This window comes from Theropithecus gelada, chromosome 20, assembly GCF_003255815.1.
Source record: "Theropithecus gelada isolate Dixy chromosome 20, Tgel_1.0, whole genome shotgun sequence".
NCBI classification, from domain to species: Eukaryota; Metazoa; Chordata; class Mammalia; order Primates; family Cercopithecidae; genus Theropithecus; species Theropithecus gelada.
Window position 1 is genome coordinate 55,914,191 of NC_037688.1, and position 12,368 is coordinate 55,926,558.

The window sequence follows — 12,368 nt, forward strand, 5'->3', positions numbered from 1 at the left end:
TGCAGTGGCCGGATCTCAGCTCACTGCAAGCTCCGCCTCCCGGGTTTACGCCATTCTCCTGCCTCAGCCTCCTGAGTAGCTGGGACTGCAGGCGCCCGCCACCTCGCCCGGCTAGTTTTTTGTATTTTTTAGTAGAGACGGGGTTTCACGGGGTTAGCCAGGATGGTCTCGATCTCCTGACCTCGTGATCCGCCCGTCTCAGCCTCCCAAAGTGCTGGGATTACAGGCTTGAGCCACCACGCCCGGCGGTAACTGGCATGTTTTAAGCAGGGGAATGACATGCTCTAGTGAAAGCTAGTCTGGGCAGCTGGGTAGCTAATGAGGGGATTAGAGATTTTGTTGAATGAAAGGCAGATTGAGTCCTGCTACTTGCCCCCTTCATTCCCCAGTGCTTCACTCTTCCGCCCCCCAGCCCCCTCAACTGGCCAAAGGGAAGTGGGGGCCCTGCCACCTGTAGGGAGGGTCCCCTGGGGTTTGCCCACAGCAAACAGGAAGTCACAGCCTGGTGAGATGGGCCTGGGAATCAGCCACTGAGAAAGTGGGTCTCTTGGGTCCCTGAACTCTTTTTTTGAGTCCCTGCAGCAGTGAAAAAGACACAAAGGCACATAGAGAGTTAGAGAGAGAGAGAGAGAGAGAAAGAGAGAGACAGAGAGAGAGGAGAGGCATGGGGCAGAATGAGAACAGATTCAGGAGTTAGAACTCCTGGGTTCTTTTAAAACAATTTTTCTTTTAAAGACAAGGTCTTGTTGTGTTGCCCAGGCTGGAGCACAGTGGCTATTCCTAGGCATAATCATGGTGCACTGCAGCCTTGAACTCCTGGGCTCAAGCGATCCTTCTATCTCAGCCTCCCAAGGACCTGGGACCATAGGCATGCACCACTGTGCCTGGGTTTTGCCTGGTTTGGAACTGAGACAGGATGACTTGAGCTCTTAGCCATTAATTGAGCCACTGCGCCTGGCCGATATTTTTTTTTAAATAATAATATATATATTTTTGAAGCACCGGGGGGCACAGGGAAGTCCTCTTTGAAGAAGTACCACTTGAACTGAGACCCGAGTGATGAAAAGAACCAGTCCAGCAAAGAACCAAAGAGCCCCCAGCAGAGATGCAAGAAGAAGGGCTGCAAGTGCAAGGGTCCTGAGGCAGGGAAGCACTTGTATCTCATTAACTGAGGATTTGCTATGTGCTGGACACTGGGTTAATAGTGCCGAACATATTGTCATTTTTAATCTTCACAAACAAACAGTATTTGTATAGGAGTCTTTTCTTTTGTTTCTTTTTTTGAAACAGAGTCTCACTCTGCTGCCCAGGCTGGAGTGCAGTGGCATGATCTTGGCTCACCGCAACCTCCGCCTCCCAGGTTCAAGTGATTCTCCTGCCTCAGCCTCTCAAGTACCTGCGATTACAGGCACGCACCACCATGCCCAGCTAATTTTTCTATTTTTAGTAGCAACAAGGTTTCGCCATGTTGGCCAGGCTGGTCTCGAACTCCTGACCTCAGGTGATCCACCCACCTCGGCCTCCCTAAGTGCCATGCCCGGCTAATTTTTTTTTTTTTTTTTTTTTGAGACGGAGTCTTGCTCTGTCACCCAGGCTGGAGTGCAGTGGCGCCATCTCGACTCAGTGCAAGCTCCACCTCTTGGGTTGACGCCATTCTCCTGCCTCAGCCTCCGGAGTAGCTGGGACTACAGGCACTGGCCACCACGCCTGGCTAATTTTTTTGTATTTTTAGTTGAGATCAGGTTTCACCATATTAGCCAGGATGGTCTTGATCTCCTGAGCTCATGATCTGTCTGCCTCTGCCTCCCAAAGTTCTGGGATTACAGGCGCGTGCCACCGCGCCTGGCCTAATTTTGTATTTTTAGTAGAGATGGGGTTTCACCACATTGGCCAAGCTGGTCTGCAACTGCCGACCTCCTGTGATCCGCCTGCCTCAGTTTTCCAAAGTGCTGGGATTACAGGCATGAGCCACCTCGCCCAGCCTGTATAGAAATATTATTATCCCCAGTTGACAGAGAAATAAACTGAGGTTTCAAATGATGAAGTTTAGCCAAATAGTGGAGGTGCAAGATTCAAACTCAGGTCGGCTAGAACCCAAAGTCTATTAATGGGTGGGTGTGGAGGTAGAGGGAGGACTGGTAAAATGTTTGCTGAACGAATGAATGGGGTGTGTGTGAGTGAAGAGACATGGATTCAGAGCCCGGGGTTCAGAGGAGGAGGGAGAGGGAGAAGGAGGGAGCCCTGAAGGCTGAATCCGCTCAGGCAACAAATATTTATCAGGTGCCTACTATGTACCCAGCACTGTTCTAGGGCACTTGCAATTAGTGGTGAACAACACAGTCTCCACTCCAAGGGGCTCATATTCTTGTGCAGAAAACAGAAATGAACAAGTAAACCCACGAGATCATTTCCCATGGTGGTGAGAGCTGGGATGAAAATAAAACAGCGTGGCAGGGAGGAGGCAAATGTGAGTCTGGAGGGTTCCTGGAGAATGGGGCCTGAGGCGTGACCACCCCCTTCCTCTCTGGGGGGACTGCCTGCCGCCTCCGCAGACACCCATGGTTCAGTGCCCTCCAGGCCCCTACCTACCCCAGCATCCCCTGCGCGAAGCTGGGTGCCCCGGGGAGTCTGACCACCATGCCACCTCCTTGCCTCCTCTTCTTCCTCCTCTTCCTCACCCCCATGGAAGTCAGGCCCCAGGAACCTCTAGTGGTGAAGGTGGAAGGTATGTCCAAAAAGCAGAAAGGGAAGGGATGGAGGCTGGAAACTTGGGTTGTGGCTGGGTGTCCTTGGCTGAGTAACTTACCCTCTCTGAGCCTCCATTTTCTTATTTGTGAAATTCAGGGAGGGGTTGGAAGGACTCTGCTGGCTCCTCCACTCCCAGTTTTTAGAGTCCTCTGATCTATAACCCGGTGTGAGGAGTGGGGGGGCTTGGAGGTCCCCCCGTCATGCCCACACCTCTCTCCCTCTCTCTCCACAGAGGGAGATAACGCTGTGCTGCAGTGCCTCGAGGGGACCTCAGATGGCCCCACTCAGCAGCTGGTCTGGTGTCGGGACTCCCCGTTTGAACCCTTCTTAAATCTCAGCCTGGGGCTGCCAGGCATGGGAATCCGCATGGGGCCCCTGGGCATCTGGCTTTTAATCTTCAACGTCTCTAACCAGACGGGGGGCTTCTACCTATGCCAGCCGGGGCTCCCCTCTGAGAAGGCCTGGCAGCCTGGCTGGACAGTCAGTGTGGAGGGCAGCGGTGAGGGCCGGGCTGGCCGGGCTAGGGTAGGGGCAGGAGGAGAGAAGGGAGGCCACCATGGACAGAAGAGGTCCGCGGCCACAGTGGAGCTGGAGAGAGGGGCTGGAGGGATTGAGGGCGAAACTCAGAGCTAGGTGGGCAGACTCCTGGGGCTTCGTGGCTTCAGCATGAGCTGCTTCCTGTCCCTCCACCTCTCACTGCCTTCTCTCTCTGTCTCTCTCTCTCTGAGTCTTTGTCTCTATTTATCTCTGCCTTTGAGTCTCTATCTCTCTCCCTCTCCTGGGTGTCTCTGCATTTGGTTCTGGGTCTCTTCCCAGGGGAGCTGTTCCGGTGGAATGTTTCGGACCTAGGTGGCCTGGGCTGTGGCCTGAAGAACAGGTCCTCAGAGGGCCCCAGCTCCCCTTCTGGGAAACTCAACAGCTCCCAACTGTATGTGTGGGCCAAAGACAGACCTGAGATCTGGGAGGGAGAGCCTGTGTGTGGCCCACCGAGGAACAGCCTGAACCAGAGCCTGAGCCAGGGTAAGGTGATGATTGGGGAGATGCCAGGAAGTGGGGGTCCAGAGACGGAGGGGAGGGGAAACTGAAGAGGTGTGAGACCCTGAGGATCAGGCTTTCCTCGTCTTATCTCTCCCTGCCCCAGACCTCACCATGGCCCCGGGCTCCACACTCTGGCTGTCCTGTGGGGTACCCCCTGACTCTGTGTCCAGGGGCCCCCTCTCCTGGACCCATGTGCGCCCCAAGGGGCCTAAGTCCTCATTGTTGAGCCTAGAGCTGAAGGACGATCGCCCAGACAGAGATATGTGGGTAGTGGACACGGGTCTGTTGTTGACCCGGGCCACAGCTCAAGACGCTGGGAAGTATTATTGTCACCGTGGCAACTGGACCAAGTCATTCTACCTGGAGATCACTGCTCGGCCAGGTAGAGTTTCTCTCAACTGGGAGGCATCTGTGTGGGGTGTACTGGCAAGAAGTGGAAGCCAGTCAATCTTAAGTTCCCCCAACCTGAGGGTTACTCCCAGCCTCACCCCAAACCCCAACTTCCACACAGAACATTGACTCCAAGTCTTTTTTTTTTTTTTTGACGGAGTCTTGCTCTGTCGCCTAGGCTGGAGTGCAGTGGTGCCATCTCATCTTGGCTCACTGCAACCTCCGCCTCCCAGGTTCAAGCGATTCTCCTGCCTCAGCCTCCTGAATAGCTGGGATTACAGGTGCCCACCACCATACCTGGCTAATTTTTTTTTTTTTGAGAGGAGTCTTTCACTGTCACCCAGGCTAGAGTGCAATGGTGCAATCTCAGCTCACTGCAACTTTCGCCTTCCAAGTTCAAGTGATTCTCCTGCCTCAGCCTCCCGAGTAGCTGGGATTACAGGCGCTCGCCACCACGCCTGGCTAATTTTTTTGTATTTTTTTTTTTGAGATGGAGTCTTGCTCTGTCGCCCAGGCTGGAGTGCAGTGGCCGGATCTCAGCTCACTGCAAGCTCCGCCTCCCGGGTTTATGCCATTCTCCTGCCTCAGCCTCCCGAGTAGCTGGGACTATAGGCACCCGCCACCTCACCCGGCTAGTTTTTTGTATTTTTTAGTAGAGATGGCATTTCACCGTGTTAGCCAGGATGGTCTCGATCTCCTGACCTCGTGATCTGCCCGTCTCGGCCTCCCGAAGTGCTGGGATTACAGGCTTGAGCCACTGTGCCCGGCCAATTTTTTGTATTTTTAGTAGAGACGGGGTTTCACTATGTTGGCCAGGTTGGTCTCGAACTCCTGACCTCGTGATCCACCTGTCTCGGCCTCCCAAAGTGCTGGGATTACAGGCATGAGCCACAGGGCAGGGTCAGGCCTAATTTTTGTATTTTTAGTAGAGATGGGGTTTCTCCATGTTGGACCAGGCTGGTCTTGAACTCCTAACTTCAGGTGATCCGCCTGCCTTGGCCTCCCAAAGTACTGGGATTACAGGCGTGAGCCACCACACCTGGCCTAGACTTCAAGTCTTTCTTCCCTCGCTTCCAATACACTACTTTTCCGGGTCTTCACCTACCATTGCTTGTGCCTGCCCACCAGCTTGGGTGGAGTCTTCCTTCCTCTCCAACTCCTCACTCTTGGAGCCCTGGGCCCTCTTCTTATCCCTGTCTGCACGCTTTCCCATTTGACCTTGACTCCCAATGGCTTTTTGGGTCACTATGCCTTGGTGACTCTATTCCAGGCTCCATATTCAGCCGTCCCCTGTGCCATTTGATGTCCTATGGACACCTCAGGCTCAACAGATACAAAATCAAACTCAATGTCTTCCCCAAGTATAGTCTTCTTGGTGGCCCTGTGCAAGCAGAGGGCACCACCACCTGCTCCCTTGCCCAGGCTAAGAACCTGGGCATCCTTCCTTTTCCTCACCCTGTCCAGCAAACTGGTCACAGTGTTCTGCCAGTTCTCTCTCCTTCATACAATCCTATCATGCTATCCTAACCGCAATTTACAAACTCAACCCCAACTTTCACTCAAAACTTGATCCAAGCAATGTGCTGGATCCCAACTGTAACCTTGCAAACTCAACTCTGCCCTTCACTTTGACTGTGACTGTCCTTAATTGCAGCAGGAAACTGATCATTATGCTCTCCTCAATCCACACGTTGCCTCTAAATACAGCCATGGTTTGTCTGTGATTTACTCAAAAGACACTGCCCCATGTCATGTGCCAGGCTCTGTGACAATCCCTGACCTCCTGGGACATGACTCCTTAGAGAGAGGAGAGCCTTTCTCACAGTTTGGGACTTTGAGTCTGTCTTTTTTTTTTTTCTCTTGAGACAGAGTTTCGCTCTTGTTGCCCAGGCTGGAGTGCAGTGATCTCCGCTCACTGAAATCTCCACTCCCGGGTTCAAGCGATTCTCCTGCCTCAGCCTCCCAAGTAGTTGGGATTACAGGTGCCCGCCACCATACCTAGCTGATTTTTTTGTATTTTTAGTAGAGACAGGGTTTCACCATGTTGGCCAGGCTGGTCTCGAACTCCTGACCTCAGGTGATCCACCCACCTTGGCCTCCCAAAGTGCTGGGATTACAGGCGTGGACCACTGCACCTCGCCAAGTCTGTATCTTGCCTCTGTGCCCCAGACTTGCGGTTCTTTGAGATCTCGGGATTGGAACGTAAGATGCCAGCCTGGGGTCCTCATCTCATAGCCCCTTCCCCCTAGCACTATGGCACTGGCTGCTGAGGATTGGTGGCTGGAAGGTCCCAGCTGTGACTTTGACTTATCTGATCTTCTGCCTGTGTTCCCTTGTGGGCATTCTTCAACTTCAAAGAGGTGAGTCATGTCCCCAGTGGGTCTGTCCAAACCCTACTCCATCTTCCCCAGGATAAGCCGGCTTTGGCCAGTCTGACAACCATCTTTCTTTCCTCCCATCCCTCCCTGCAAGACCCCAGAATCCTGTTCCCCCCAGTCTTCCTCTAGCCTCCCTCAAACTTCCCAAGCCTCTTGCATTTTTTTTTTTTTTTTTGAGACAGGGTCTCATTCTGTCACCCCAGCTGGAGTGCAGTGGCACAATCTGAGCTCACTGTAACCTCTGCCTCCCAGGCTCAAGTGATTCTTGGGCCTCAGCCTCCTGAGTAGCTGGGACTACAAGTGTGTGCCACCGCGCCCAGCCGATTTTTTATATTTTTAGTAGAGACAGGGTTTCGCCACGTTGCCCACGCTGGTCTTGAACTCCTGAGCTTAGGCAATTTGCTGGCCTCATCTTCCTAAAGTGCTGGGAATATAGGCGTGAGCTACAGCGCCTGGCTCCCTCAAACTTTTTTTTTTTTTTTTTGAGATGGAGTTTTTGCTCTGTTGCCCATGTTGGAGTGCAATGGCATGATCTCTGCTCACTGCAACCTCCACCTCCTGGGTTCAAGCGATTCTCTTGCCTCAGCCTCCCTAGTAGCTAGGATCACAGGCGCCCACAACCACGTCCGGCTAATTTTTATATTTTTAGTAAAGACGAAGTTCCCCATGTTGGCCAGGCTGGTCTCGAACTCTTGACTTCAAATGATCCGCCCACCTCGGCCTCCCAAAGTGCTGGGGTTACAGGCACTAGCCACCGCGCCCGTCCCCCTTGCAATTTGAACTCCTGTCTTCTCTGTTGAACCAAGTGACCTCCGCAGTACCTGGCCCCACAAATCCTCACCCTGCCAAGCAGCGCCTCCTCTGATCACTCCCTTTAACTCCCACCAGCCCTGGTCCTGAGGAGGAAAAGAAAGCGAATGACTGACCCCACCAGGAGGTAATGCAACCAGTGCACCCCTCGGTAACACCCTTCACCTTCACTTTATGCCTTGCACTTACTGTTTCCTCTGCCCAGGGGTTCTTTGCTCCGTCTCTACTGTTTCAAATACTGCCCAACCTCAAAGCCCAGCTCCAAAGCTACCTCCTCTGTGAAGACCTCCTTGGAAATGATCATCTCAGACTCCTCTATTGGCTGTCCCAGCACAAGTGATCACGTTTAACCTCTGAAGGCCTGGACAGAATCTTGAGTGGGTCCGCCATTCCATTCCAAGTCGGCCCTCACCGTGCACTTCCCCTTCTCCCGCCAGGTTCTTCAAAGTGACGCCTCCCCCAGGAAGCGGGCCCCAGAACCAGTATGGGAACGTGCTATCCCTCCCCACACCCACCTCAGGCCTCGGTAAGAGGCACCGCCCCTCCAGCCTATAGCTCCGCCCCAGATCCAGGGCTCCACCCACACTGTCCTCATCCCTCCAATCCGCTGTGCGCCATGCTTTCTGGAGCTCGAACTCCGCCACCGGGGAGGGCAGTCCCGCCCATCTATGAGCCCCACCCCTAGAACAAGGCCCCCCCTCCAGGGCTCAGAGCCACGCCCCTAGGACCCAGAGCCTGAAGTCCAAATCAGAAGCAGAACCTCGCCCCACAACTGAAGGCCTCGGCCCTAGATTTAGATCCCGCCCTATATTTCAAGGCCAGGTGCCTAGACTCAGAGTCCATTCGCAGAGCCCAAAGCATTCTCTCCCCGTGCCCCGCCGCGCGGACCCTTAGCCTTGACCGCCCCCATCTCTTCTGACCCCGTCTTACAACGCCCGCCCCTCTCGCCAGGACGCGCCCAGCGTTGGGCCGCAGGCCTGGGGGGCACCGCCCCGTCTTATGGAAATCCAAGCAGCGACGTCCAGGTGGATGGAGCCGTGGGGTCCCGGAGCCCTCCGGGAGCGGGTGAATGATTGGGGGAGGGAAGGGTCGTTCCCCACATGGAGGGGGTTGGAGCGGTCTGTGGCCCAAATAGTGGACTGGGGCCTGGAGGAGAGGGGGCGTAACTCGGTTCCCCATCCCCATCCCGAAACCCCTAGGCCCAGAAGAAGAGGAAGGGGAGGGCTATGAGGAGCCCGACAGTGAGGAGGGCTCCGAGTTCTATGAGAACGACTCCAACTTTGGGCAGGACCAGCTCTCCCAGGGTAAGGCTGCCCTCCTCCGTGGTCCCCCGCCTCTCTGCGGTGGCCTGTGGACTCCCATGGACACCCCTCCTTCTCCACCAGATGGCAGCGGCTACGAGAACCCTGAGGACGAGCCCCTGGGTCCTGAGGATGAAGACTCTTTCTCTAACGGTAACTTGGGGCCTTTGTGGGACCTCAGAGACTTAGGTGTAATTGCAGCGCTGTGACACCCCTAGAAGGGGTCCCTGGAGTTCTCTCTCTTCTGCCACAGCTGAGTCTTACGAGAACGAGGATGAAGAGCTGACCCAGCCGGTCGCCAGGACAATGGGTGTGTGTGAGGATGGCAACAGTCTAGGGGGGAGGTGGAGGACGCCAGGAGGCCAGGAGGAATAGTAACCTCCCTCTTCCCTTTCTAGACTTCCTGAGCCCCCATGGGTCAGCCTGGGACCCCAGCCGGGAAGCAACTTCCCTGGGTGAGAGATACTTTCGACCAGACTGTCTTACCCAGCTTGGGTGACCTGGCCTGAGCTCTGACACCAGACCCAACTTTGACCTGACCTTGACCCCAAACCCGAACCCAATCCTGACCTTGGATTTGACTCCTCTCACCTCAATACTAAGCCCCATCCCCCATCCTAACCCCCAATATTTACCCCCTCCCTAACTATGAATATCAACACCGATCCTGATCCAGTATCAACCTGAACTTGACCTCCACCTCACTTCAGCCCCTCAGTGCAGACCTCAACTTGGACCCCAGCTTACTCTGCAGCTTCTTCATGACTCTGACTCCTTCCAGTTTTTTCTTTTTTCTCTTTCTTTTTTTTTTTTTGAATTGGAGTCTCGCTCTGTTGCCCAGGCTGTAGTGCAGTTGCCACCTCTGCCTCCCAGGTTCAAGCGATTCTCATGCCTCAGCCTCCTGAGTAGCTGGGATTACAGATATTTGCCACCACACCTGGCTAATTTTTGTATCTTCAGTAGAGACAGGGTTTCACCATGTTGGCCAGACTGGTCTCAGACTCCTTACCTCTAATGATCTGCCCGCCTCGGCCTCCCGAAGTGCCGGGATTACAGGTGTGAGCCACCATGCCCAGACCAGTTCTGTTCGTGACCCCTTCTCTAGCCATAATCTAACCCATATCTAGCCGTGACTCTACAGCTAACCGGGGCCCCAAACCCGATGCTGACCGAATCACCCCTTCCCAGCACAGCATAGGTGTTGCCCCTCACCTTCCTCTGCCCCTCATTCTTCCTCCTTACCATAGGCTGTACTTCCTGTGCCCTAGCCTCCAATTCTCCATCCCCCGCCCAAGCAGGGTCCCAGTCCTATGAGGATATGAGAGGGCTCCTGTATGCAGCCCCCCAGCTCCGCTCCATTCGGGGCCAGCCTGGACCCAATCATGAGGAAGGTGGGTGCTTCTGCCGCTGTCCTCTGCTGTCCCCTGGGCTGACTTTGCCTCCCAGCCTACTTCCAGTGCCACCCGTGTTCTCCTCCCTGGTCCTATCCAGATGCAGACTCTTATGAGAACATGGATAATCCCGATGGGCCAGACCCAGCCTGGGGAGGAGGCAGCCGCATGGGCACCTGGAGTGCCAGGTGATCCGCAGGTGGCCAGGTGAGCTGGGACTGCCCCTAGGGAAAGGGGGGAGGGAGGGAGATAGGCACGAATGACAGTGGCTGCTGGCTCTCAGGGAGGGAGAGGGAACAGGGCTCCTAGGGCCTGGTGGGCAAAGGGAGGGCTGCTGGACCCCTTCCCATCACTGTTTCTTCTTCATAGCCTGGATCTCTTCAAGTCCCCAAGATCCACACCTGACTCTGAAATCTGAAGACCTCGAGCAGATGATGCCAACCTCTGGAGCAATGTTGCTTAGGATGTGTGCATGTGTGTACGTGTGTGTGTGTGTGGGTATACATGCCAGTGACACTTCCAGTCCCTTTTGCATTCCTTAAATAAACTCAATGAGCTCTTCCAATCCTATGAAGTAGTGCCCTTGTGTGGGAAGGGAAGGAAAGGCGTCTTAAATCCCATGGAGGAGGGAGGGCTGCCTTCTGCATACAAAGGGCCTTTTCCCCGTGCGGTGGCCCACACTTGTAATCCCAGCACTTTGGGAGGCCAAGCAGGTGGATCATTTGAGGTCAGGAGTTCGAGACCAGCCTGGCCAACCTGGTGAAACCCCGTCTCTACTAAAAATACAAAAATTAGCCAGGTGTGGTGGCGAGCCTGTAGTCCCAGCTACTCAGGAGGCTGAGGCTGGAGAATCACTGGAACCTGGGAGGCGGAGGTTGCAGTGAGTGGAGATGGTGTCACTACACTTCAGCCTGGGCGACAGAGCGAGACTCCATCTCAACAAAAAAGAAAAAGAAGAAGAAAACAAAGGGGCTTTCCCTTTCCATGGCCTAGCCTTCACCTACTGCCCTCTTTTGCCCACTGCCAATGGATCCCTCACTATCAGCCCCCTCCTACCATCCAGCTACCCAATTATCATTCATTCAGCAGTTGCACGCTGGGTGCCCAGTGGAGGAAAAACAGCCCAGGAATTAGCAGTCTAGTTAGAAGATGCTATTCGTTGTCACTGAGTACTTACTTATTGAGCATCTATTATATATATATATATTTTTTGAGACAGACTCTCGCTTTGTTGCCCAGGCTGGAGTGCAGTGGTGCAATCATGGCTCACTGCAGCCTCGATCTCCCAGGCTCAAGAGTTTCTCTCACCTCAGTCTCCCAAGTAGCTGGGACTATAGGTGTGCACCACTACACCCAGCTCTATCTTTTTTTTTTTTTTTTTTGAGATGGAGTCTCGTATTGTCCCCTGGGCTGGAGTTCAGTGGTGCGATCTCAGCTCACTGCAACCTCCGCCTCCCAGGTTCAAGCAATTCTCCTGCCTCAGCCTCCCGAGTAGCTGCGGTTACAGGTGCCTGCCACCACGCCCAGCTAATTTTTCGTATTTTTAGTAGAGATGGGGTTTCGCTATGCTGGCCAGGCTGGTCTCGAATACCTGGGCTCCAGTGATCCTACCAACCTTGGACTCCCAAAGTGCTGAGATTACAGGCGCCCACTACCACACCCGGCTAATTTTGTATTTTTAGTAGAGACGGGGTTTCCCCATGCTGGCCAGGTTGGTCTCGAACTCCTGACCTCAGGTCATCCACCTGCCTCAGCCTCCTAAAGTTCTGGGATTACAGGTGTGAGCCACAGAGTGCCCGACCTTACTATGTTCTAAGCACTAATATCAATGAGCAAATTTTATCCTTAAAATAACTTCACAAAGATATTAAACACCTATTATGTGTCAGGATTGTATTCAAATATTTTATGTATATTTTATGGATATGTTATGTATGTTTGTGTATATTCATTCATTTTATCTTTACCAACCCTATGAGGTAGGTATACTATAAATATTATTTTCACCATTTCTTTTCTTTTTTTTTTTTTTGAGACAGGGTCTCACTGTGTCACCCAGGCTGGAGTGGGTGGTGCCATCTTGGCTTACTGCAACCTCTGCCTCCTGGGTTCAAGTGATTCTCCTGCCTCAGTCTCCCAAGTAGCTGGAATTACAGGCCTGCGCTACCACGCCTGGCTAATTTTTGTATTTTTAGAAGAGATGGAGTTTCTCCATGTTGGCCAGGCTGGTCTCGATCTCCTGGTCCCCAGTTAACAGCCCCTGCCTCGGCCTCCCACCCTGGTTTGTTTTTTTTTTTTTTTTTTTTTTTTTT

At 53.6% G+C, this 12,368-nt stretch overlaps 1 protein-coding gene across 2 annotated transcripts; it reads left to right on the forward strand.

The window, feature by feature from the left end:
- Positions 1-2,401: 2,401 nt before the first annotated feature.
- On the forward strand, positions 2,402-10,626 carry CD19 (CD19 molecule). Of its 2 annotated transcripts, none has more exons than XM_025369478.1 (15): positions 2,402-2,725; positions 2,981-3,247; positions 3,565-3,768; positions 3,890-4,168; positions 6,426-6,536; positions 7,443-7,491; positions 7,802-7,890; positions 8,316-8,429; positions 8,564-8,668; positions 8,750-8,818; positions 8,919-8,975; positions 9,064-9,120; positions 9,961-10,056; positions 10,157-10,263; positions 10,426-10,626. In XM_025369478.1, the coding sequence occupies exons 1-14, from the start codon at positions 2,638-2,640 to the stop codon at positions 10,246-10,248; spliced, it is 1,677 nt and encodes a 558-aa protein (XP_025225263.1). In that variant the 5' UTR covers positions 2,402-2,637; the 3' UTR covers positions 10,249-10,263; positions 10,426-10,626. The 2 variants fall into 2 exon arrangements, with proteins under 2 accessions (XP_025225263.1, XP_025225264.1); XM_025369479.1 differs by having other exon boundaries at positions 9,964-10,056.
- The last annotated feature ends 1,742 nt before the right edge of the window (positions 10,627-12,368 follow it).